We start from the raw sequence: 25786 nt of genomic DNA on the forward strand, positions 1-25786 counted from the left end.
GCATTAAGCATGCTATGAAATGTATTTTGACCCTGAATCTATCCCAGATATACAGGATCAGGGGCTAAATTAGGGGTGGGGAACTGTCAGAGAGCATTTATGAAAATACGATGAATTAAAAAAGGAATACAGGTAGTACATATTGTTGTGAATTGTTAAAAGGGTCCAATTTATATATTCAATGTTCCTAAGAGATTTATAATATTTTATTAAATAATCTAATATTTCTACCCAAATGACTTTCACTTATGCAACATTATTTTTAATTTTTGTGAGCAAAAAACCCCCCAAAAGTTAATTCCTCATGTTTTTATAAGTTCATTCCATAACTTCACACTCACTCATGCTTTTCAATATAATGAAATTTTAATCTTCTTTCTTCTCCCTAAAAATCAGTAATTTTTTCTTATGCCCGTGAATATAATTGTGCAGCTGTAAAGCCCCTTCTAACAGGAATCAGAGTGGTAACGTTTTTGTTCTAGTAAGCAAGTGCCCTAATTACAGGGTAAATAGTGCATATTTTAAGTTACAGTTCAGCTAGTCAGTTAAGAGGCTTTAATTATTACAATGTTAAACTATTACCATGACAACACAGATCTTTTTCTTCTTGCTTTCTTTTTTCTTCTGTTTCTCTTTTGGAAAGACAGTGATAAGTGGCTATTTAGTCTCACACAACTATCCAGCCAATCAAAGTACAGCTCATTTGATTATTACTGATCCCATTCTTACTCTTCAAACCTCGGAAAGCACCATCCAGTACTCTCTCAGAGGGAGGAGGAAAAACTTGCCCATTTTATCTGAACATCTAAGAGTAGCTAGCTAGATATAGTCTATATTACTGGATGCATGCCCCTCTCTGATCAACAGGTCTTATCTTTCTAGCTCAGATCCTCTTACATTTTAACTCACTAGAACCTCCACAGATTTTTATCACCATTTCATAATCACCAATGCCTTAATATAATTTTTCCCTCTCTACCCAGTTTCAGTCCAGTGATTCATTATTAAAGCCACTCTCACATACACATCCCCAATTCCCTTGTTGCTCTCTCCTTTCTTAGTTTCAGGGCAAAACCACAGCACTGGTTGAATTCAACTCTCCATCATGGCTGCACTTACACATGAGCAAGTGAATACTGCTGGAGAAAAAACATAAAACAACTCTCACTGTTTCACTTCAAATTCAAGACCACATTCCTCATGTAGGCCCTAATGCTGCACAGCAATCCATTCTCCCTTTCAATCTCCTAAATTCAAGATGATTTCACTCCTTCTCACCTGTTTCAAACCTCTATCATCTTCTTCCTCATTCCCAGTCTCAGTTAACGACCTAACTTCCCACTTCACTAAAACAACTGAAGCAAAGAGCAGAAAGCTTCCACAGACTCTCAGTACCTCCTCATCCCACCGATCAGCATCTGTACCCCTATCTTTTGCCTTCCGATTGATACTAAATTAACCACCCATGCTCCTACCTAAAGCCAGCCCCTCCACTTGTAATACTAAATCCCATTTTCTCTCATGTAACCTTCAAGCAGGCTCCTCTCTGATTCCTGCATTCATTCTCCCTCTTTGTTGGATCATTGCCATCAGCATAACAGCATATTCTTATTTCTCCTATCTTAAAGGAAATTGTCTTCACTCCACTTTCTCTCTCTCCACTGCTGTTTCTCTAAAACCTCTGCAGCAAACTCCTTTAGAGTTGAGGACGGTATTTTCACTGTCCAATTTATCTCCTCCCATTCTAGTCAAACTGCCTCTAATTAGCTTTTCACACGCCCAGCTCCAGCATCACTGCTCTTGAGAATGTCAACAAGTCTCCCTCACATTGCTAAACTCACAGGTAAATCCACAGTCCTCATCCCACCTGGTCTTATTAGAGTCTCTCTTGGTTGTTCACATACTCTCTTCACTTGGCTTTCAGGTTATTCCTTTCTGGCTTTCCTCCTACTTTACTAGTCTCTACTTCTCAGTCCACTATGCTGTTCCTGATGTCTTAATACTAGAGAACCTCAGGGATTCATCTCTGGTTTTCTCTTTATTATCCACACTCACTTCTTTGATAATATCATCTCCTGGCTCTGGACACCATCTACAGGTGGACCCTAAATTTATGTAAGTATCACAGATTCTCTCCAGAATTCCAGTCATTATCCAGTTGCCTCCTTGACTTCTCCATTTAGATGTATAATAGGGTCTTTAAACTCAACAGGTCCAGCTTTCCCATTCTTGCCTCTCAAAATCACCCCATTCACAGTCTGGTCTATCTCAACTTGCTCTTTCCAGAGACTCAAGCCAAAGCCTTGGAGTCCTCCTTGTCTCCTCACTTTTTACTCACAGCCACAGCTAATCTGTCAGGATATTCTGTTTGTTCTACCTTCAAGCTACATCCTGAATCATCCAGTTCTCACCATCATTAACTACCTTCTCTTTGGTCTGAACCACTATCACCTCTGGCCTGGACTATAGCCTCTTAGAGGTTTTTCTGCTTCTATGCTTAGGCCTCCTTCAAAGCCTATTTTCAAAACAAGAGAGTTATCTTTTCAAAACATAAGTCAGATCATGCCACTCTTCTGATTAAAAACCCTCCAGTGGCTTTCCATGTTATTCAGAGTAAACATAAAATGGTTTAGGCCCTGCTACCTCTCTTATTTTTCTCCTAGCATTCTCCATGTTGCTTTGTCTGCTATAGCCACACTGGCCTCCTTGCTGCAGTTGAAACACAAATGGCAGGTTCTAGCTTCAGGGCCTTTGCACTGGCTGCCTCCTCTGCACAGAAAGCTCTCCCCAGAACCCTTCGTGGCCACCCACCTATTTCTTCAAGTTTTTGCTCAAACGTCACCTTCTCAGCAAATTCTATCTTATCACATTTAAAATTGCAAACATTGTCCCCCTCATTTAGACCTACGAATCTCTTTATTTTGCACTATTATTTTCTATAGAATTTATTACTTTCTAATACATCACGTTATTTACTTGTTATGTTGTCTGGTTCTTTTCTATAAGAATGTGGTGGGAATTTTTGAGAGTTTTGTTTCCTAATGTGTACCAAATGTTTAGATAAATGCCTGGCATATAACAAGTGTTCAATGAATATGGTTGAATAAATTAATTAAATATTTTCCCCTGAAAAATTTAGCCATATCATTAACAATCCAATAATAATAAAAGCTGTTTGGAGGAAAACTGTTTTCTTCTCAATTATGTAATACGATGGTTAAAATTCATTTAAGTAACATCTCTATTCTGTTCAAATAATTTACTGGCAACTTGTCATTTAATAGCAATTAATGAAATAAATGTTCAGTTACCCTGAAAATACTTGCCCCATGACCTTTTTACATGTTAAAAAAAGTGTAAAAAATCATAACTGATGATAAGCAATTGCTCTTGATATAATACATATTTAAAGGAATGCTCCAATATAATCAGGTTGGAGAATATTGTATGGTAGTTTTTGATCTACAAATAAAGTGCTGAGAACATATTTTATATTACAAGAAAGGAAGTAATACAAAGTGAAGCCATATGTATATAAAAAAATCTCTGAACAACTTGTCAAAATAACAAATCCAAGAACATTCTATTTAGTATTACTAGATGTCTAGAAGTTCTTTTTACCTTAATTATGTATTCTAACTCTAAATTTCTATGCTCAGTATGTCATTTAGGCCTTCCCTTACTTGGAAGTATGCTGCTAGCTATCATGAGCCAACCTCCCAGTGAGTTTAGCTAGCTTTTTTGGAGAAAAATGTTTTAGTCCTCCAGGTGAATTCACCTACCACTCTGGGTGACCCTTCTTTTGTACCTCCACATCTTGAGCATACTGCAAATAGTGTATTGAAATTCCTTGTTTTCAGATAGTCTTCCATTCCTCAACCCTTTTACTAAATTATAATGGCCTTCATAATGGCAGAGTCTGTATTATTCATCTTTTCATGAATTTCATAATAACATGCTAGGACTCAGGAAATGTCTCCCAAAGTTTGTATGAAAATAATTTACCCTAAGATTCCTGTGACTAACAGAATCAAACTTCCCAAGCATTATGTGTACTATAAAGAAGGAGGACCCAATCAATTTATAATTAGTGCTTTTAAAGAAGAGATAGTATTTATCAGTGCCAGAAAACAAACTTTCCAAGTTTCCATCTATTTTGTAAGGTTCTGTCTCTGATTTTGGTTCAGAGAATCATCTCATTTTAGAAAAGAAGTTAGTGCATACACCAAATGCATATGTTTCAGAAAGGGGATTATTTAACTACCTCAACCACTTGAGGTAGTTAAATACCACATGAATTGCCCAGCATGATTCATGAAATTTTATTTCAAGGACATAGATCTCAGGTACTCCCATGGTTCTGGACAAGTACTGCTTCTCGATATACTAGTCAACTGTATACCTTTTAAACTCTCACTTGATGTTCATTTTGTTTTCCGTTTCTTACAGTGTCCTGGAATGGATAATTGCAATTTTTGCTATCTATCGTTTTAGAGACAATTAATTTTAAAAAATCTCTTAAAGAAAACTATGCAATCCAGTTTACATAATTCTTCAGTTATTTTTTAGAAGTATACATTGAAAGTTCTTTCTGACATTGTGTGTGATGATTTTAAGAATTACTTTTCTAATCAACCAAAACTAATTGTAAATCCATCAGCACATATGAGTCAATGACTTCTTTCCCCGTACATTTTCCTGCTTTTGTTCGTGTTCCATTGGATCTACCATTAGGTTTCCTAATTATTTTCAGTAGGTACTTAGAATCCTTGCAAACATTGGCTAACCTATATAATTCCTCATCTTCAACAAATTATTTTGCCACTTACTATTCACCTCATCTTTACACCACTAATGAATGCCCAGAAAATTGGTCCTCATACTCATGGCTGGGAGTATACCATTATTAACCTCTTTATAATAGGAGCACAATTTATCTCACCACCTGATACTGCTTTTAAAGGAGGAAAGTGAAGTAAAGCAATATCAATCAATCAAAAGCATTCACTTGATGCTTATTATGCACCTATGTAATGATGGAAATTAGGTTACACAACCTTATTCTCTGAGAATAACGTCTAGTTTGTCAAACAGCTATAGCTTAATATGAAGACAATAAGTAATTAATTGCTAGACTGTAACTGTGGTTACAAATGATAAAGGATAATAGCTTATAATTGGGCAGAAAAAGTAGATTCCCAGATACATTTTCCTTAACAATTTTATAGTACATAAAAAAGAGATCATCATTCTAGACAAAGGAAGCAACATGAGCAAAAAACACAGAGGTAGACTGTTGAGATCTATTGGAGGATGATAAAAAGACCAAGTACCCTTCTAATTGGTAACCATGAAAGATCCATTTGAATAGATAAGATGAAGTCATCAAATTCATTTGTTGCTTTACTATTATTATTATTATTATTATTATTATTAAACAGATACAGCCTGAGTTCTTACTGTGCCTTGTCTAGGTTTTAAGAGCAATACAGAAATGAATCTGCCAGGTTTTCTGCCTAAGAAAGCAATGTAGAACTGTATGTGTGAGTTATGTGGAGCCTCCAAAAACACTGTAATGATAGCTCGGTATCATTAGGTTCTAATAGGTTGAATGTCAGGCTTTTAAAAGGTTTGGACTAGACTTGGAAAGACTGAAGTGTCATTTAATATTTTTCATAAGGGATCTGTTGTTCCTTTACAGCTTTTCTCAGGTTTCTGTCTTTTTTTGTTGTTGTTCACTACGTCCTGATTTTTATTATGCCTGATTTATTATATTAGTTACAAAACAGATGCCATCTTCTACAGTCTGTCATATCAACGTTTGCCAAATTAATTTTCCTATAACATAGCTCTTTATCCAAGGGACTCTTCTGCTGCAAAAAAATTTGACAGGACAGACCTTGAACATCCTGACCATGATTTTATGGCCTCCTCATACTTTAATTCCAGCTGACTTTAATCTTTTATTATTCATCCACTGAACTTTATATTCTGATTAAGGTAACTAACCTGCTGCTTTCTTAGCAAGGTTTTCTGTTTTATGTTTTTTCACATAAAATGTTTCCTTCTGGGGTGTATACCCCCTCACAACTGCCATTTATGTGAATTTCTAGTGTCCTTTAGCCAAACTTAATGTCCCTTCTCCATGCTTCAACTGGAAACAATTTTTCCATTCTCTGAATTCTGCATTCCCCACTACACAGTTTGCTCTTGTATTTCTTCATATTGAAGTTGGTATTGTGTTTTATCTTTGAATTATGTTGTCAATTTTTTTCCAGCTACTCAGAGTTTGCAGAGTGGAAAGAGTGTGCAGAATACACTGACTATTCCCAGAAGTAAATATCACTGAAGAAGATGGATGCTAGAAGAATGTTAATAATGAAGAAATACACAGATGCCTGCTGGGTCGTTTGGATGCCTGGCAGGCTGATGGGACCAAAAGTCCAGGTATTTGGAAAGGTAGATGAGAACTTAAAAACTATGGCATTTCCCAGCAATGCTGGGAACTTCTGGACCAATCAGGATGTTATTTAAGTACAGAGACAAATAAAACTTTAAAGAGTATGTTTGCCATCTATGGCCTAAGCCAAATAAAGAGGAGTCTCAACAATAGACTAGAGTTTGGATATCCCAATAAGGTGAGAAAACCACGCATTAAAATTCAATTTATTGTGTAATGTGTGTGTGTGTGCTTTGATTTTGCTACATGTCAGTGAAAGTTAGCATTTTAGCAGAATAATCTAATGTATAATAATGTACCCTTGATCTCTGTGTCCAAGTGGACTGCATAATGAACTCAGCAATTTCCTCTTCCTCTCTCTATAAAGGCAATTTCTGGTATGATGAAGTAATTAATGTAGATTAGGGTTTTTGAGAACTAGGAATAATCATTTTCTGCAAGGAATTTATCCGAAGGCCAAAAAGATTAACATCATGACTCTAGTCAATCATGATAGCCACATATAATTCCGTATTTCTAACTGAGTAAAATAAGCAGAAGGATGTCCCCATTCTCCATCCTCCAAACTACCTGTCCTCAGCAGACTTATAACTAACATATTTGTTGCGAAAAACTATATTCCCTTGGCTTTAATGCTTAAAATATTTTTCATCAATCTAGATAAATTTGATTCTAACTCTTGCCAGCTGCATGACTTTGGGTGGATTTTTTAATGTCTCTGGCCTTCAGTTAATTCACAAGTAATGGGGATAATTAATAATAATTACTTACGCAGGTTGCTGGAGGATTTGCAGGAAGAGTGCCTGGCATAGTGAGTAAATTACAAGCCCTCAAAAATAATATTTATTTTCTTTTTTTCCCAGTCTCTCATGTAAACAAGAAAATTCAAAGAGGCAGAGGAAATGATATCAAAGTGCTAGCAAAACTATAAATTTGTGTTCTACTTTTTATCTTAGAAAATATAAGATATATTTGTTTTTGTTTTTTAAGACTGAGACAAAACATTTTTTTCTGATTTATTCAAGTTCAGATAATTACTGAGAAATCCAGAGCTTGAATGATATGCCTTCATTCCTACTATATATTATTTCTAGAAACCAATTTTGCATCCATGCCCAAGTCTTCACACATGTATTTTCAGTATGTATTCTTTCATTCTCCTCTAGCTAAGGATAATCAGATAAGATGTCTCTTTACATTCAACAGACAATATTTTGGAGACAGTATTTTGCTTTTCTGTGGTTTCCAGAAAAACACTTGCGCAGAGAAAGCCAAGCTATTTTCATAGCTTACCTCAATTTGTCTTCATTAATTGAGTGTCCTTACATAGGGTATAATCATCAACTAAAAGAGTTACATAATGCTGAAGACTAAAGAGCTCATATACACTCATAACTGTTGTTAATATTTTTAAAATGTTTTTAGATTAATTGAACATTTTTACCCTGAATTTCTAAGTGTCTTAAGGCTTTATTAAATGTAAGATGTGGCCACAATTTGCAGGGATGATAGTAGTGATAGTAAGGTAACCACCTGAGATCATTTCAAAATGTTTTTACCTGTAGACATTAAAAAAAAGTGGCACATGGGATAATTATTTTACAGTTCAATATCCATAATAAATAAATTTAACTTAACATATATATTAGGTCACATTACATAAAAATTATAAAAAAATTAAAAATCACCCTAAATGCCACTACTCAGGAAAACTTGTCAAAATAATAACTCAATATGAGGCATACTTTGATTATAAAATTTAAATAGCATAGAAAAGTATAACATGGAAAAGATACCCCCATCCATCTTCCTTCCTTATCCCCAAGTTCGTTATCCCCCCAAATAATAATTACTCTTACTTATACCTCTGGAATTTATTTCAGGAAGAAGAGGACTTATTGATGGATACAGTCCTTTTTTATTTCATCAAAGATACATTGAATATTCTTTCAATCCTAGTAGCAAACACAACCTATGCACAGTTTTTCAGTTTGACAGATGTCTATACCCACAAAAGCACGTCATGTCAGAAAGCATGGATGCACCTTCAATTTAGAGAGGTAGAAAGATAAGATTAGGAAGTCAGTTAATTAGCAATTTACCACCCAATACCATTGATTTCACCTTGCCCTAAGGTAAAACTAGTTGCAACTTTTGGGAACCAAAGAAAAACTGTTACTATCATGTTGTTGTTCATTATAAGGATTGAAGACCATACTTAGCAGAAATAAAAAAATGACTCTTAACAAGATTCTCTTTTTGCTTTACAGTTAACACAGTTAGAAATACACTATGGCAAATTATTTTCATTCAAGCAACCTTTGCTGATTTTTCCAGGCTGAGTTAAAAAGTATCTTCTTTTTATGTATACTACTTGGTACACACATGGCATTCACCAAAGCTCTGTTATCATACTTTGCCCAGTTCAAGAGTATGTTCTATGTGAGTTCAAAGAAGCAACAGAATTTTTCAGCGGTTCCATGCTTATGGTGTCGGTGCTAAACAATTGTAGACTAAACATCAATCTCTGTTAATAGGATTTGATGGTGAACTTCTAGATGATTTAATGATATGTCTGTTTTCTCAATATTTATTGGTTGAAATATACTAAATTGAAAGAGTATAAGCAGCAGCTATCAGTTAATGATATTTCAAGAGTCAATAAATAATAATCTGTCTGATCCATTCCGTCCTTATTTATTTGTTTCTTGTATGTTTCTCATTTCTCCTGTTTGTCTTTTCTTTTTTCCCACCTCAGTTTTTCTGTTATGAAATCACAACACACACACACACACACACACACACACACAAAACTTTATATATTTGGTCTTTCCTTACCGGGATGAAGATGTAGGCTCAGTAGTTTGTCTTTGCACACGTGCATGCTTAATTAAATGTTCTTTTAAAGCCGTTTGAACTTCTGCTGGGATATCAGGGGAAGTGTGGCTGATTTTTATTGCAGGCTCAATAGCTTTTAGCGCTGGCTTTCCATTTTCTTTCACCTCTTTTTTCTCTTCAGTCTCAAAAACTTCAGTTGGAGCACTTGAAGCGCTCTGTGGAAGAGTACTGATGTTGGAAGTCACAGGTTTGCTCTTCCAGCAAGGCCAGCACAACTTCCAGAAGACAAAAAGTGAGACGACCAACAAGGCCAGGCCACAAAAGCTGACAACAACTGCTAACAAGCTGACTGAAATATCTGGAAGAAATTACAATGTAAAAAAAATATTAATTCACTGACAACATACATAGAAGAGCAGAAATGGTCAGATAATTTTACATTATAATAACAGCTTCCTCATTTAGTTTCAAAAATTTAATTTTAAGTTAGTTTCATAGGGAGGAATAATTAGCAATTATGTCAGAAAATTCTCAAAGGAGATATTTGAAAAATCCCATCCCAAGAAAAGTTTCTGGTTATATACAGGAAAAGTGTGATATAGGCATATTATTTCTAAGGACACTACAAGGGGCCCAAGAGTTTGCAAAGTGAAGGCTGGCAACTTATAACCTGCCACGAAGTCATGACGCTTAAGAAACTCAGAAACTTTATACACATGAGGCTTCTATTTGCTTCTCTGTGATCTAAAGATGCAACCTTCTCACTCTTTGAGCAGGGAATGATATTAAATATTTGTGTAAAACATTTTTTATAGTTTAAATGAGAATAACATATTACTAATATAGAATGTGTGCACTGTTAGCTGTATTTTCAAACTCCATTGTCTGATAACCTTGCATGCTCCTAATTTCCAAAGTCCAAAATTAATGATTTGTTATCTAAGTAGCACTAAAACATTCTTATTTCAAAACAATCACAAAATTACTATATACTCATTATATTTGTTATGTAATATATACTCATTATGTAAAATGACAGATATTTAGAGTCAAAGGAATATAGTAAAAAAATAAGACTGAGTAAATAAATAAATGGGAGAGAAGCAACAAATCTCTCATGTAGAAGAATTCCAAACAATTTACGTAGACACTTTGCCGTCCAGGAGGTGGGGCACAGGTCCCTACTCATTAAAGGTTGGCTACACAGAATAATTTTCTCCCAAAGAATACAGTATGGGAAAAGATTAAAAAAGGATAACTTTGCAGTTGAGAAACCTCAGCCAGATGATCAAGGTGAACATCAACAGGGATGAATCATATTGATAGTATGTACAGTTGATATGATGTAATGGAAATGATATTTTACCTCTGTGGTCTTCCTCCCCCAAACCCATAACCCGAGTCTAATCATTAGAAAAATATAAGACAAATTTCAGTAGGAGGGCATTCTACAAAATACTTGACCAGAACTCTTCAAAAATGTCAAGGTCATAAAAAATAAATTAAATGAAATTTGAGAAACTGTCACAGCCAAGAAGAGACTAAGAAGACATGACAACTAAATGCAATGTGTTATCCTAGATGGAATCCTGGAATAGAAAAAAGATATTAGTTAAAAACTAAGGAAATTTGAATATAGATTTCAGTTAACAATGTATCAATTTATTTTACTTTTTTATTCTTCAATAGCTGAGGTCTAACTTCATGTCACATAGTATTCCCTAACTCTTCGTCATGATGGATATTTAGATTATGCTCAATGTTTTGCTATTGCGACATAGTTACAAAGAACATCCTTACACCTTTTCCTTGTGCATATTTGTGAATGTTTCTCTAAGGTTCATTTCTAGGAATAGAATGGCAAGATCATAGGTTATGCACATAGTTTTACTAGATGTTTCCAAAATATACCCCAGTGGCTGTAATGAAGACATCACATGAGTTTGCCAGTTCCTACAACCTCTGAGAAATATTGTTGTACTTTGCTTTTCACTGATTTGAGGGGGGAAATGATACCTTGTTTTAATTTACAGTTCCCTGATTGGTAAGATGAAATGGTTTTGTTTAAACTCCTAATTTGTAGCTAATGGAAATCCATTCAGAAATTGAAATAATTCCAAGTTTTTATTGCTACTTATAAGGATAAAAATTAATTTTGACATGCTGTGATAGAGACATTAGTATTTTCCTTCAGTTTTGCTTACTAAAAAACAAAAAAACCCTTGAATATATTTCCCATTTATATTCCATTGGTAAGAAATGTGTGATCATATTTTATTACTTTGCAGTTCATTTTTACTTTTTATTTTTCATGAGCACTGTAACTTAAAAAAAAGGGTGAAAAGTATAAAATTAGTGTCTCCTGATTATTATTTTTAAATGGAGGAATAAATACAATTATGGCTTCATAATCTTCATGTACTTTCAGCACCATTTACATTATATTTTTTTGAATATTCCAAGTCAACTAACTTTTCAACAGTTTAACTTCTACCCAGTTGGAGATAAAAGCCAAGATATAAAACAACTGCAGGACAATGTGGGGATGGGGAAAGGAGGGAAATAGTTTTCAGTCTATAACTGAAAATTCCTCCCTTCTTACTAATGGAGGTCAGGCATTACATTACTTTCTATACGCCAGCCACAAAATATTTATGAAATTCTTATGTCACTATTCCTAAGTGATGGGCTTTGGCATTCATAAGGTTGTTTTCACTTTAGGACAAAGCCCTGAGGAAAAAAATCTCTGACCCTAGTTCCATCTTCACTTCTCTTGACAATTTTCTTTCTAAAATCAATATCTGGTTCTATCATTTAGGGGACCATAAAATATTTCGCCCAAACCAAGTTAGTTCTGAAACTGAAAGGTTATGCTATCACTAACAGGGTAACAGGTAGAAACCAGATCATGCCCTCGTCACCATGGTAGCTCTCTTAGCCTAACATACTTCTAGATCCTCTTAGCCATCTGGGGGCAAATCCAACTTTGCATGGCGCTCCACAGCATCTTTGGGATTGGACCCCGACTATTGATCCAGCTTCATTCTTCTGCTCTTCTCTTACCTATCCTCCTTACTGTGACCACACCAATATGCTCATGATTTTGCTCAGGCTGTTACATGTAGTGCCAGTGCATTTTCTCTTTCTGTTTGGTTGCCTGGCAAATTTGTATTCATCCTTCAATAATCAGATACAATAGTACCTCTTCCATAAAGCTCTCTCTGCCTCTTCTATTTCTGAATATATTAGAAATGTATATTTCTAATGGACTTTTAAAGCGCACCCACCACTGTAACACTCGTATTATAATAATTAATTGACATATAATCCTTTATCCCACACTTTTGATACACGATGTGTTTCAAAAATTATTATTTTGTTTTGGATATTAGAAAAGTAATATAGCACATATTATCTGGGATAACATTCAATAACCAAACACATTAATATATCTGTAATAAAATGTATGAATTATTTACGTTGAGTAGGATCACTGAAAACTGTATGTAGCTTAATGCCAACTTAGGTACAGTGTTAACGCCAAATTGTCATAATTTACAAAATAATGTAGTTTTCAGGGTTTGAGGTTTTATAATTGCTGATAAGGAGTTATGGATCTGTAGTTATTTTGCTTATCATCCTACCAATACTCTCCTCCAAGATCTTTCAGAGCAAAAACCAAATTTATTCACCTTTTTATTTTTAGTGTGTAGTATATATCATATAGTCAAAAATGTTGTTTATGAAGCCACTGAATACATATTTTGAGACTTATTTAGAAAGGCACTCAAATGTCTGTGGATTTCAAGGTGGCTGGATGACTAAAAGCTGAGTGATCTAGAGGGAATATGTAGAAATCTTCTTACTAGGAAGGTAGTAATAACATAGCTTCTACTGTGGAACACTTTAGGCCTGGATTCAAATGTCAGCTCCCCTACTATGTGACTTTGGGCACACTATTTAGGCTTTAAGAGCCTCAGTAAAAGAGGGATGTTTATATTTATTTAATAAGAATGTTGTGAAGTTTAAATGAGGAAATGTATATGAAGTATTTAACATTGTTATCTGCATAAGTGCAACAATGGGTTGGTATCATGATTAACTATTTTTCTTCAACAGGAATGCCAAGTGGAAAAGAGGCAAAGGTATGGATTGGGTATGGATTGAATGTTGAGTCACAGATTAGTAAGAAGAGGAGAGACTAATCTTTTGAGGATATCTGGCACTGAAAAGAATGCATTTGTTTATAATGGAGACAACATTTCTAAGTAAATAGGAATATTTAGGAAGCTAATAAGTAACATTCCATTTTCCTACCCATTTGTGCTCAGAATAACTGAGAGATAGACATGGTATTCAAGCAGGCAACAAACAATTGAAATACTAAGGGACTATCAGCTTAGGTCTATCAGAATGTGAACTTTTTAATATGTCACCTTGAATTAACTGGACTTGCCCATACGTGCCTGGCTGGACACCACAGGTGTTCTCCATGAGGCCTCGACCCTGTAAAATTACTACATGGAATAGAGTATTTGTTTCCTGAGGTTATGAAGCTTACACCTCAAAGAAGAGGGAAACAGGTAAGTCACTTCCTAGGGATAGGAGTGATTATTCCTATCTTGTACACCCTTCCATTAGAAACATAAAGCAAGAGCAACAAAAGAAGGAATCATTAAAATTGTATCCTAAAAAATAAAAATAAAATTATAAAAACAAGCTCCTTATATTTTATACATTTTTACATTCCTTGCAATTATTAATCATTAAAAACATTAAAAAACAAAACAACTGTTTAACACTTAGATCTTTATGACAATTGTTTTCAACAAAATTTGTTTAACAAAATAAAAAAGAATCTATCAAAAGATAAAGGGAGGACTGGAGGAATTTACGAAGTCATCAAAATGTTTTAAATCAGGGGTGTCCAAACTGTTTTCAACGTTTTTCACCAAGGGCCATATGCGGGAAAATACACAAACAGCTGGGCCACTTACTCGAGATGAAGTATATATTGCCTCACCTGGTTTATCTAAGTAAACTAAATATATTTTTGGAATTTGCTACGGGCCAATTAAAAATGGATTATGGGACGCAGTTGGCCCGCAGGCCGCAGTTTGGACACCCCTGTTTTAAATGATTCTTTTATGATTTTGATTCAACATTTTTAACCATAACATAAAGAATGTTATGAATTTGGACTTAGTTCAAAGGAAAAAATAAGTAGTCCCCAAAGCATTTTTAAGTCAGATATTGAAATGGTCAGATACCCTTTTCAGACATAACACTCTGGTTAGGGAGAAGATCTGAGTGGAAGCCAGACTTGAAGAGGGAAAACTTGTTAACAGATTATAAATTACCCACATGAGAGATTATAGTCACTCCAAAAGAGGGTTTCTGAAATGGGCAAAAGAACAGATTTTGGAGATAGTTGGGAAGTCAAAGCTGTAGTGAAGGAGTGTGAAGACTGAAGAATCTGACACTTTGGGAGACAAACAGGATGATAAAATAAGGAAGATCATGATTTCAGTTTGGGCCGTACTGAGTCTGCAGTACTTGTGGTTATGCAAGTAGAAATTTTGAGTAAACTGTTGGTCACACATGACTGCGACTCAAGATAAAATTGAAGGACTTCCTTAAAGTGGAATCTGAATCCATGAAAAAGAAGATAAAAGCTTCTCCACAGAATCCCGGGAGTGCACCAATACCGGGAGGGTGCACCAATTATGCTATTATGCTAAGTGACATAAGTCAGATTGAGAAAGTCAACACTTAACTTTTTATACTATTGACCACTACTTAAAATATTCATGTACACCAATACCAGGAGTGCCAAAAATATGTATAAAAGTGGACACTTTGGTCAACATTGCTCAGGCAGTAGTTCGCCATAATCAGAAGTGTCTGGACACTGATGGTAACAATTTTGAGCATCTCTTGTAGTTACATAAGTCAAATGTGACTTGTATTCATGTTTTATTATTGGTATATACTAAGTATTACAATTTTAATAGTTTTTTCCTTTCTTAAAATGTGTATACTTTTTTTGCATTTTTTGGCACCCTCTGAATTTAAAGTATTATTAACTTTAAGCAACAAAGTGCCTGAATGCATAAAAGACTGAGAAAGAGTAGAAGGAAAAGTATTTTTAAAAGTCAGGTCAATGTGTTTTTACAGAAATTTGGAGAATATTTTAAGAAGTGGTCAACAGTATAAAAAGTTAAGGGTTGACTTTCTCAATCTGATTTATGTCACTTAGCATAATACTTTCTAGGTCAGGGGTGTCCAAAATGCGGCCCACGGGCCAACTGTGGCCCACAATCCATTTTTAATTGGCCCGCAACAAATTCCAAAAATATATTTAGTTTACTTAAATAAACCAGGTGAGGGAATACGTACTATCACCTCGAGTGAGTGGCCCAGCTGTTTGTGTATTTTACCGAATATGGCCCTTGGTGAAAGACATTGAAAAAAGTTTGGACACCCCTGCTCTAGGTCCATCCATGTTGTTGCAAATGGTAAGATTTCATTCTTTTTTTTATGGCCGAGTAATATTCCACTGGACATATGTAGCACATATTTATACAATCATCTATTGATGGGCACTTGGGTTGCTTCCATATCTTGGCTATTATAAATAGTGCTGCAGTGAACATAGGGGTGTATACATCTTTTCAAATTAGTGTTTTGGATACATAGAACAAACTGATGGTTGCCAGAGGGGAGGGGTTAGGTGTAAAAGATGAAGGGATTAAGAAATACAAATTGGTAGTTACAAAATAGTCTCAGGGATGTGCAGCATAGAGAATATGTCAATAGTCAATAATGTTGCAACAACTATGTACAGTGCCAGATGGGTACTAGACTAATCAGGGGGATCACTGCATAAATTAATGTCCAACCACTACACTCTATACTTGAAACTAATATAAAACAATATTGAATGTCAACAGTAACCAAAAAAAAGAAAAATTTAAAAAACCAAGGGTTGACAAATAACCACTAACTTTAAGAAGTAGATCTTTAGTAAATTTGATGAGACTAGTGAAACTTTTAATTAGATTAATGCAGTTTGGTTAATGAATGGGAGTAAGGAAGTGAATTCTATTAAAAGTAGATAATTCCTTCAGGAAACCGGATTTAGGAAAGGAGGGGAGCAAGAGCAATAACTAGAGTAGCACATGGAGTTGATGAAGGTGTTTGTATTAAGATGTGCAATACTTAAATATGTTTTGAAATGTATGGGAAGAAATGATTAGACAAGAAGCAATAGAAAGTTTAGCAGTGTGAATAATTAATAGTGAAGGCCCTTAAAGGTGACAATGGATGGGCAAGGTGAAAGGATTGGATCACTTTTTCCTCTGTAAGAAAAAGAGGATGGTTTGGGAATCTGGTGAGCTTATTGGCGTTTGGGTAAGAAGTCAAGTAAATTCTTGTTTACAAGTAGTCTTTTCTATCCAAAGTGGGAGTTAGGGAACTGTAGAGAAGAAAATTGATAGGAAAACATCGGCTGTCTTGTCAGAATTGAGAGTTCTTTTGAAATTCAATACTATAATAGAGTGATATCAGTCTGCCTGCTTTGGGGTAGGAACTGAAGGAGATTTGTCCATCAGTGAGGTCCCTCTCTCCCCCAGGAGAATGTGATAAACCTCAGAAGAGAAAGTAATTACAATGAGGAAGGATGCATCATAAATATGATGCCATATTTACTGAGCGGGAATTCACAGAGAAGACAGGTGAATGCTTTGGAGTTTCTACACAAGAAAGATGAAAGCATCAGACCTTTAGGTTGAGGGTTGAGATGTTTGAATTTATAATGCTAAGATAGCATTGTTCAGCATAATAACAAGTGTTTGGGCATGATCATAAAAGTAAAGAGGTAAGGTAGAGAAGAAAAGAAGATCATTGGAAGAAAGAGGCGAACCATGGGGAGGCCAGGATGATGAATATGAATGGCTTACCTTTTCCATATAAACTTGGAATTTACCCGTTGCAATGGGCAAATTGGATGAGTGAGATCTCTCTCACCAAAATTTTCAATGTCTTTGGATAATTAAAAGCAATCCATTACATAGCAATACATCACATAGCATGCATCCTATTATATTTTGATTAGACTAAGAGTTAATGAAATTTACAGAAATTAGATTAGGCTCCAAGATAATCAGGTTTAAAATTGCTTACACTCTGGTGTGATTACATACATATGCATAACCATTGTTCTGCCACTATTTATCTGTCTGACTAGATATCGCTGACTCAGTTTTTTTCTATAAAGATCTTACTCTTTTACCATGTTTTAATATCTGAAAATAAAGTCACAGTTCTGAAAAACAGAAAAAAAAACACTTATCAGGAAAGAGTAAGCCAAAAAATGCCAACTGGTCAGAAACTTTTAGTAAAGCAGAACTTTGCTAATGTCTGTAAAACCAGATTATAGTAACATTTGAATGGTTCTATTCACTGTGGCTTGTGAAAACTGTTAGGTGTAATTACCGACTACCCATGCAGATGCCTATTATCACACAGAATTGTATAGACCAATTGGTGTGCTTTTAATTCCCAATTACCACAGCCTTAGTTGATACTCTTATCTATGTCTTTCTGTATCATATTTTTTTTATTTTAAAGTTCTAGTTAATTTTCAAAATGTACAAAAATGCAATGTCCCATAATTAATCATGAATTATAATTTATTTCATGGATATTCCAAGCCTTTTGTTTCTTTGGTTGTTTCCCATTGTTGCCTGCACAGACCATGCACATAGCATCATTTTATAAAGAAAGAATGGGAATAAAATTTAAATCAGCAACTTATATTCAAAAAAGCTCAGGTAAGCTGCCTCTAAGATGAAAATTTGGGATTATCTTTGAGGTTAACTTATTTATAGTATGCATATGGTATTATTATTATTATTATTATTATTATTAGCCATTATTCTGATTTCTATAACAAGGGATCAAATTAATAGTGACTTAAACAACATAGAAGTTTGTTTCTCTCTCATGTAACTGTCCCAGTATAAGCAAGCCAGGGCAGATACATTAGTTTCAAAGCGTTTGGTTTCTTCTATATTTTCGCTTTGCTATTCGAAGGGTTTTGTCTTCTCCTTAAAGTTCAAGATGGCAAGTTTCCAGGTCCAAATTCCAGGCAGCTGGATGGAGGAAGAATAACAAGGGACAAGGGAAGGTGAGGGAATGTCCCTTCATTGTAAGGGCACAACCTAGAAGTGGTACATACCACTGCTGCTAACATTCTGATGAAGAAAACTTAGTCATAACCACAGGAAGTCTGAGAAAAGCTGTCCTTTTAATTTTTTAATTAATTTTTAAATTAATTCTGTCACTTGCCATTTAAAAAGAAAGGATTTTATTACTGTAAGATAGAAGGGAAAAGTGAGTACTGGGAAACAACTAGCAGTCTCTTCCTCATCTACAAATCAAACACATAATCATTCAATTGTACGTATCCCTGCATCAATGCTTCTGATAATTTCCATTTGAATTGTATTGACTTTTGTCTTTCTTGAGAATTTCAATGGTAAAAAAAAAAAAAAATTACATGACTACTACATTTAATTGAGTATAAAATCCATATTTTTAAACACTTTCATTTTCTGAAATCAGAATATACCTTAGTATCAGTGGTTTAGTACAATCACTAAGAACAAGGGAGCAATGGTGTTATAGTTTTCTCCGTATGTGTATGTGCTAAAGGAAAAGCATCATCACTCAGTGGCTTGGATGAAAATACTGGAGAAAACAGTGAAACACAACCTTAACCCTAAAAGCCAAGCTTTTGTTGGGATTGGGTGAGGAAAGGTAGTGTGTCATATGAGTTTGGCAACACTGCCCACATTCCAAATAATTGTACAGGTATCTTTAGAGTACAGCACCAATGGCCTTTGTATCTTTTATAAATTCTTCTAAGGAAAAAAAATCTATCATTAACATTCTTGACAGCACTCTTGATGGCACAGAGTTCAACACTGAGTGGAATAACAAAGGCATCATCAATGCTGAATCAAAAGGCCATTCAGAAGACTCAGACTCAGAATTTTAATTTTAAAACTACTTTAACCCATTTATTTATTATGCTTTCCTTTTTATATTTATACAAGTGTGATATATGATATGTAAAGTCTATGTCTAGTTAAACTTTAACAGAGGTCTCTCCATAAATATAAAATAAAAATTCTATGCAATAAGAAAGTGTCAAGTCTTTAATTGGCAACATTGTTTTTTCTTTTTTGGTATCATATAAGATACTGGTGCATCTTATAATCAATAGTATCACAGGTTCAATCAAATGTGGTATAAAATATGGTACCCAATATGGTATTCAAATACCTAAATTAATTTTTATAATCTTTACATATGCTCATTACTGAGTAAATAATTTATAATCTGTGATCGTCTATTAATTCTACATTTAGGTTAACTTGAACAACTACGCACAACATCTAATTAATGGCACCAGTACGGTTTAATATCTAGAACAGTGGCTTTCACATAGTAAGTGCTCAATAAATATTTGCTGAATAAAAGCATAATGCTAAAACCACCTTTCAGATACATTAACAACTCATACTGAAACATATCAGAAATAATAAGCTTTTTAATATTTTTTTATCCACTATTCCTGTAAATCTATGACTACTGAAATAGAAGTAAGGGAACAAGGAACATGGAAGAGAAAACAAGAGTCCTAGTTATTTGATTAAAATAATTCTGCCATATGAACAAACTGACATTTACAAGATTTTAAAAATTGACTGTAATGTTCTCTATTCAATAATGGAATGTTAGACAGTAGATCATAACACATCTCAGGATGGATACACCTGAATGAAACAAAAGTTATTAATATCAGTTCCTCCACTCCATCCCACCCCCACCCTAACCACCCCAGGATGATTCTACCTTTCTAGCTCTGAGGCCACCATAGTAAATTCCATAAAGGATATTATGCACTGGGAGTGAGCATCTTGTGAGTTACATAAACATCTAACCACTATGCTAATATAATGAAACTAATATAATATTGGATGTTAACTGTAATTGAAAAAGAAAAATAATTAAAACCCGTAATTGAAAAATTAAATAAGCAAAAGAAGATAAGTAATTATCATTTTTGAGTATGCCACCAACAAAGGAAATTAGTATTGTATAATTAGAAACAAGCAAAATAATATACCAACCTTTAACAATAACTCTCCCTATCAGGAGGTCTAATTTTCTTTGATACATTCATACTAATCATACTTTGGAATCTTTGAACAGATGACTCTCAGCTCTTTTCCACTGTAATATTTTGTCTCCAATGTTCATAGTACTGAATTTTACTAATATCATGGATTGTTAATTACTTGATGTAGATAGCCAAAATATGGCTGGAAAATAAAACAAATGATATTTTAATGGATTATTTTCTAATTAAAAATTAACAAAAACAATTTAACTGGTAATTTAATATCTACTTTCATTATAAGCTTTTAAATGAACATATAAAAGGAGCTATATTTATAATTATATAAGCTCAAAGTTGTACATTTAAAACACACTAAAATCTTTTACATGATTTTACTGTTGAAATAAATCAATTCTATTTGGCCAATAGTATGAGTAAAATCTTAGCTGTAGGCATTTTAAGTGCATATACATGCATATACTCAAGTAAGAAAAATTAAAAACATTGTGTCTTGTATTTGGTTGACAGCAAATCTAATAAAAAGAAAGTTTGAGGTTTGGGTCATAATTGTACACTGAGAAATCTTATTGATACCTTCCTATATGCCATTAATTTCAGCCAACAGTATAAAAACAGTTGAGAGCCTATCTTTACAAACATCGTTCCAGTGCCCTATAACACCAAGAATGCCCCCAGCATCTCTTCCTATTTCTACTTTTTGCTGAACTTAGAATCTAAGGAGTTCTTGTCCTACCTCCATCACTAACTAGTTGTGATTTGAGGAGAAGTTGCTAACTTTTCCTGCCTTAGTTTTCACTAGTGCAAAATAGTGATTCTAGTTTTAATTGGAATGACTAACAGCAATTTGAATGACATTTTTGTCCAAGCTACTTTCTATTGAAGCAAACTAACAAGCTTTCCTTTTACTATTGTAAGTGAATATACTAAACAGACGTTTCCTCTTCTCTAGAACTTCAATAAATTCAATACATTTATTATGCAACACAAATTTAGCCAGGATATTAAATGCTTTTTTATGAGTATGTGGTTCATTAGAGTCTGGATTTTAAATGCCTCAAGTGCTCTAATTTCTGCCATTATCATAAACTAAATATTTTGATGCTTATCTACATAGGATACTGTATTAGACACTGGAGACACAAAGATACAAATATATACAATTTATTTTCAGAAGGGATTTGGAGATTATTAAATAGCATACATCATTTTATAAATAAGGAAAATGAGGCTTCTTGAGGACAAATTCATTAATTCAATTATTCATTCTTTCATTCGTTCAACAAATATTTACTGAGATTATATTAAGAGCCACAGATTTTTCTAAGCAATGAGGATAAAACAGCAAACACACCACTGTCCTCAAAAAGCTTACATTCTATTGACTTCATGTGCACATCATTAGTAGAATAAAGTGTAGATCAGGAAGGAAGAACACAATTGCATTTCAAGTATAGATCATTTTAATTGGCATTGGAAATTCTATTAAACGTTTATGATAGTATTTGTCTTCTGTAAGAATTTTGTACAATAAAAAGCTTGTAATGAATGCAGCTTTATCCCAAATAATGGCTAATTTTTTCCATAAAACAAAATTACAATGATAATTTGATTTAAAAGAAAATGTGATTTGAATAAAGTGCATAGCTATATACTTTGCACATAAAATCACTCTTATAAGAATCAGATTTCAGAGATTCTTAATGGGGAAATATCTTAATTTGTCACAAGAAAAAAAAGGTTAAGTTAAAGTAAAATATCCTGGCAATACTGCCAAAATACTGATGTTTCAGAATTAAGAAAAATAAATGCTTGCTGAGACCTGGATGGCCTTTGAAGACAGTCATCCATTTCCCTTTAGAGAACATGAAACCAAGCACAACATGTATTGATGATTAAGTAAAAATGAGACTAGAAATAGTAGAAGCCGGCCATTTTTCAAGGGAGTGGCAATGTGGAGGAAGGACAAAACCCTCTCACGCATTCTTGCATTCTTCGTATGGGTCTATAGTTCTGAATTCACTGTGTGTGGTTCAGTTACTCTTTTCCAAACCTACAAGTCTCAAGGAAAAATTTCCACTATGTTTCTAAGTTGTAATTCTTCATACGATCATTAGAATGTGCAAAACTCAGCAGTATATTGATATAAAAATTATAAATAATCATTACTTTGTGTTTGTAGAAAAAAACCTATGAATCATTGTTTTGTGTTTGTAGAAAAAAACTATAAGGGCTTACTCATTTTAAGCCCTTATGATAGACTTAAAACTGCCTTAATCACAGAGGAAAATCATAATGTAATTTTTAAATTTTACTTAGCCAGCTCTTTTCTGAGTAGTCAAGTAACTTCAATAAAATTCTTTGCTATCTACCTACTCATCCTCACATTGAGAAATTCACAGATGTATGAATTTAGAAAACATTTGTTTAAACTTCAATTTAAAAATTTTTAGTCCCAAATTAAAAGTGTAAAAATGCAAAATTAAAACATTGACGAATTAAATGGCTATTTAAAATATTTAAATTAAGCTTAGGTCTCTACAATTGTGATGTGACTGCGAGCTTAAGTGGGTTTCGTTTTGATAAGCTATAATTTATGAGATATGCTTTTCAAACCATGTAGTTTCCTAAAACCTCATAAGCATTTGGATATGGAGCAGCAATTAAAGACTGACTTGAAATGAACCCAACTCCAGTTCAAAACTATTCTGTATATTTAGTCACAGTATATCTGAAAAATAACATTTGAAACCAATATATTGTTTTGTATTTTTCCTAAGCATTCTAGTTTTAAATCATATTGTGCATTAAGATGAATTTAGTGGGTGACACACTTATTTGAGGGGGAGAATTAGTGGTAAAAAGATTGCAAAAATCTGACTTTCTAAAAATTACACAGGATGAACCTTCTAGTGTACTAGTGATGTTGGCATCGATAATGTCTGTAATAAACTATTTGAAAAGAATAAATTAACTGGTGTTGGCAGCTGTTTACTGAAAAAATTTACTGAAAATATGGAATTGGTCAACTTGATTGGCAGATTCTCAATGTCCATATCACTGATGCTGCTTCGGCTACTGCGGTTTTGTTAAAGAGGATGGTGAAGATTGTTCTTTATTGGCATTTAAAAAACTAGTAGGATAATATCTTATTTACATATGTGATTCATAACTTCTTTAATGTACAATGACTTTCATCGGGATTACCTGAATTTCTCTCCCTCTCCCCTACGTGAAGAAATCTAAAAACATACACAATCTGAAAGCTTTCAATTGTCACTGCAACCATAGAGTAACTACCACCATCTGGGCAGTGCTGATTAACGTTCAAAGTACATAACCGCTGTACCACTCAATGTTAATGTCCTCCTACCGATAATGTGTTCCTCATTAAAAGTGAGTAGAAGAATCACCTACCAAAAGTGGTCTTATGGGACCCATAATAAGGGGCATGAGTATGTAAGTTGTAAGAAAATCTACTTTAAAGCACAATGTGAAGCTGGGTGGCTAATTAATATAATTAAAGTTTTGGTAAATAATCTTTGAATCTACTTCATAGATACATCATGATATTGGGAGTTTATTTGCTGATTAAAGTCTTTTACTTCTATTGCATAGATTTACAAATGGGAAATGTAATGCAATCTTGTGCACTTTGTATTTCCTATACAACCTAGTAGAGGGTCTTCTCTAGGGATAGCCATTCAATATATATTCATATATATTCAATCAAATACGCCATTTGAATAGTATATATTTTCCCTTAAGGGGAGAAAAATATTCACGTATTTATTTTAGACTAATCCCACCTGTGCCCTTTTTGTTCCCAAGGGAAAGTCCAAAAGGAATTAGGATGACAAAAGGAATTAGTGTTTAGGGCAAGCTCAGAACACTTTCTATAGTTCATACAATACTGTGTTTTACCTTAAGCTAACAGAGTTGTGCATTTACAAAGATTTAGAAGCTAGTACTATTTGGTCTCTAACTTTCACAAATTTTCCTCATTACCAGCCAATCTAAGAAACCACTTAGTGTAGGATCACAAAGGGGTGGGGAATTAATCTTTTTCTCCACGGTATCAACTGCTAAATGACCAAAAGCAGGTCTTTAAATACTCTCATTTCTTCCATTGTACCCCTTCTCTGAGTTTTTAGCATGTGAATCACCAACACATTTCAGAAGACTTTATCCAATGTCACCACAGAGGACTTCAAGATCACACACCAGACGATTGCCTCATGCTCAGTAACCATATACATGGCATGCACATACACCTTGTTCACCCCGTTGCTTCTAGTAATAGCTGAGTTTCATACATTCCCAGGAATTTAACACCTCCTGAACAAATGGAAAAGACTCTGTTGTGGTTATGCACAAAATGTCTTAAGTCCCCAGCATGTGGATAGCACCAATTATGTATCATTCTGCTCCAGGGTCCAAGCAGCAGCACCTCTTCAGGTTCTGCCAAGTGCAGACTGAAGCCTCTCTTGGTTCCTGTTGCCATGATCAGAGAATTAGAAAACCCTGCAGCTATTCCATACAAATAATGGTATGTAAAAGCTAAACCAAATCTATTCTCACCTCCATCCCCTCACCCTTTGTTTTTAGTGGTGATGGAGGGTCACTCTATGAGCCCTTTTCACCTCCTTCCCAGCTCGCAGGGCTCTTACAGTCAGCTCCCCTGGGTTTAGCGGTCCAGCTCTTGTTGCCCTGGCTACCCTCAATCCGCAAAAACCCGCAGGAGACTCAAACGACAGCAAAGCAAAGGGGAACAAACAAGACCCTACAGAAGGAATGACAACTTTCCAGCCTGATGCTGAAAATCCTAACACCAGTGTTTGTTTATCTCCCAAAGCAACAAGTGACCCTCACAAGGGGCTCTTGAAACCACGCGGCCCATAAACCCAGTCATCTCTCCGGTGAGAACAGCACAACAGGCTGCACAAACCATGGCGCAGGTCGTTAAAACCTCTGCCCTCACGCGTGACCAAAACATACGGTCCCTCCCTCCGTCTTGAAAAAAATCCGTCACCTGAGATTCCTTACCACCTCCAGATTTCTGACGATCGATATCTTTCTCTATCCCACCCCATTTCTTCCCAAGTTTCCTACGTTGGGGGTGTATATTGGAGCGTGTGTGGAAAGGGTTATCCCTCTCTTCTACTTCCTCTATATGTGTCCTGGGCCTTAGCTGTCGCCTAATGGGCAATCAATAGTCATCCCTGCTGTTTTGCCAACTTTGTCATGAAGCCCTAGAAAATCACATGCATTAAAGGGCT

General features: G+C 34.6%; 1 protein-coding gene across 1 annotated transcript in view; it reads right to left on the minus strand.

Moving 5' to 3' along the window:
* SYT10 (synaptotagmin 10) overlaps nucleotides 1-25786 on the minus strand; it is a 63282-nt gene that overhangs the window by 36675 nt on the left and 821 nt on the right. Inside the window, exon 2 of the mRNA XM_081061041.1 lies at nucleotides 9299-9656. Coding sequence (XP_080917167.1) covers nucleotides 9299-9656 — 358 coding nt within the window. The remainder of the gene's footprint in view (nucleotides 1-9298; nucleotides 9657-25786) is intronic.

The sequence above is a fragment of the Rhinolophus hipposideros genome (assembly GCF_964194185.1).
Source record: "Rhinolophus hipposideros genome assembly, chromosome: 9".
Lineage (NCBI taxonomy): Eukaryota > Metazoa > Chordata > Mammalia > Chiroptera > Rhinolophidae > Rhinolophus > Rhinolophus hipposideros.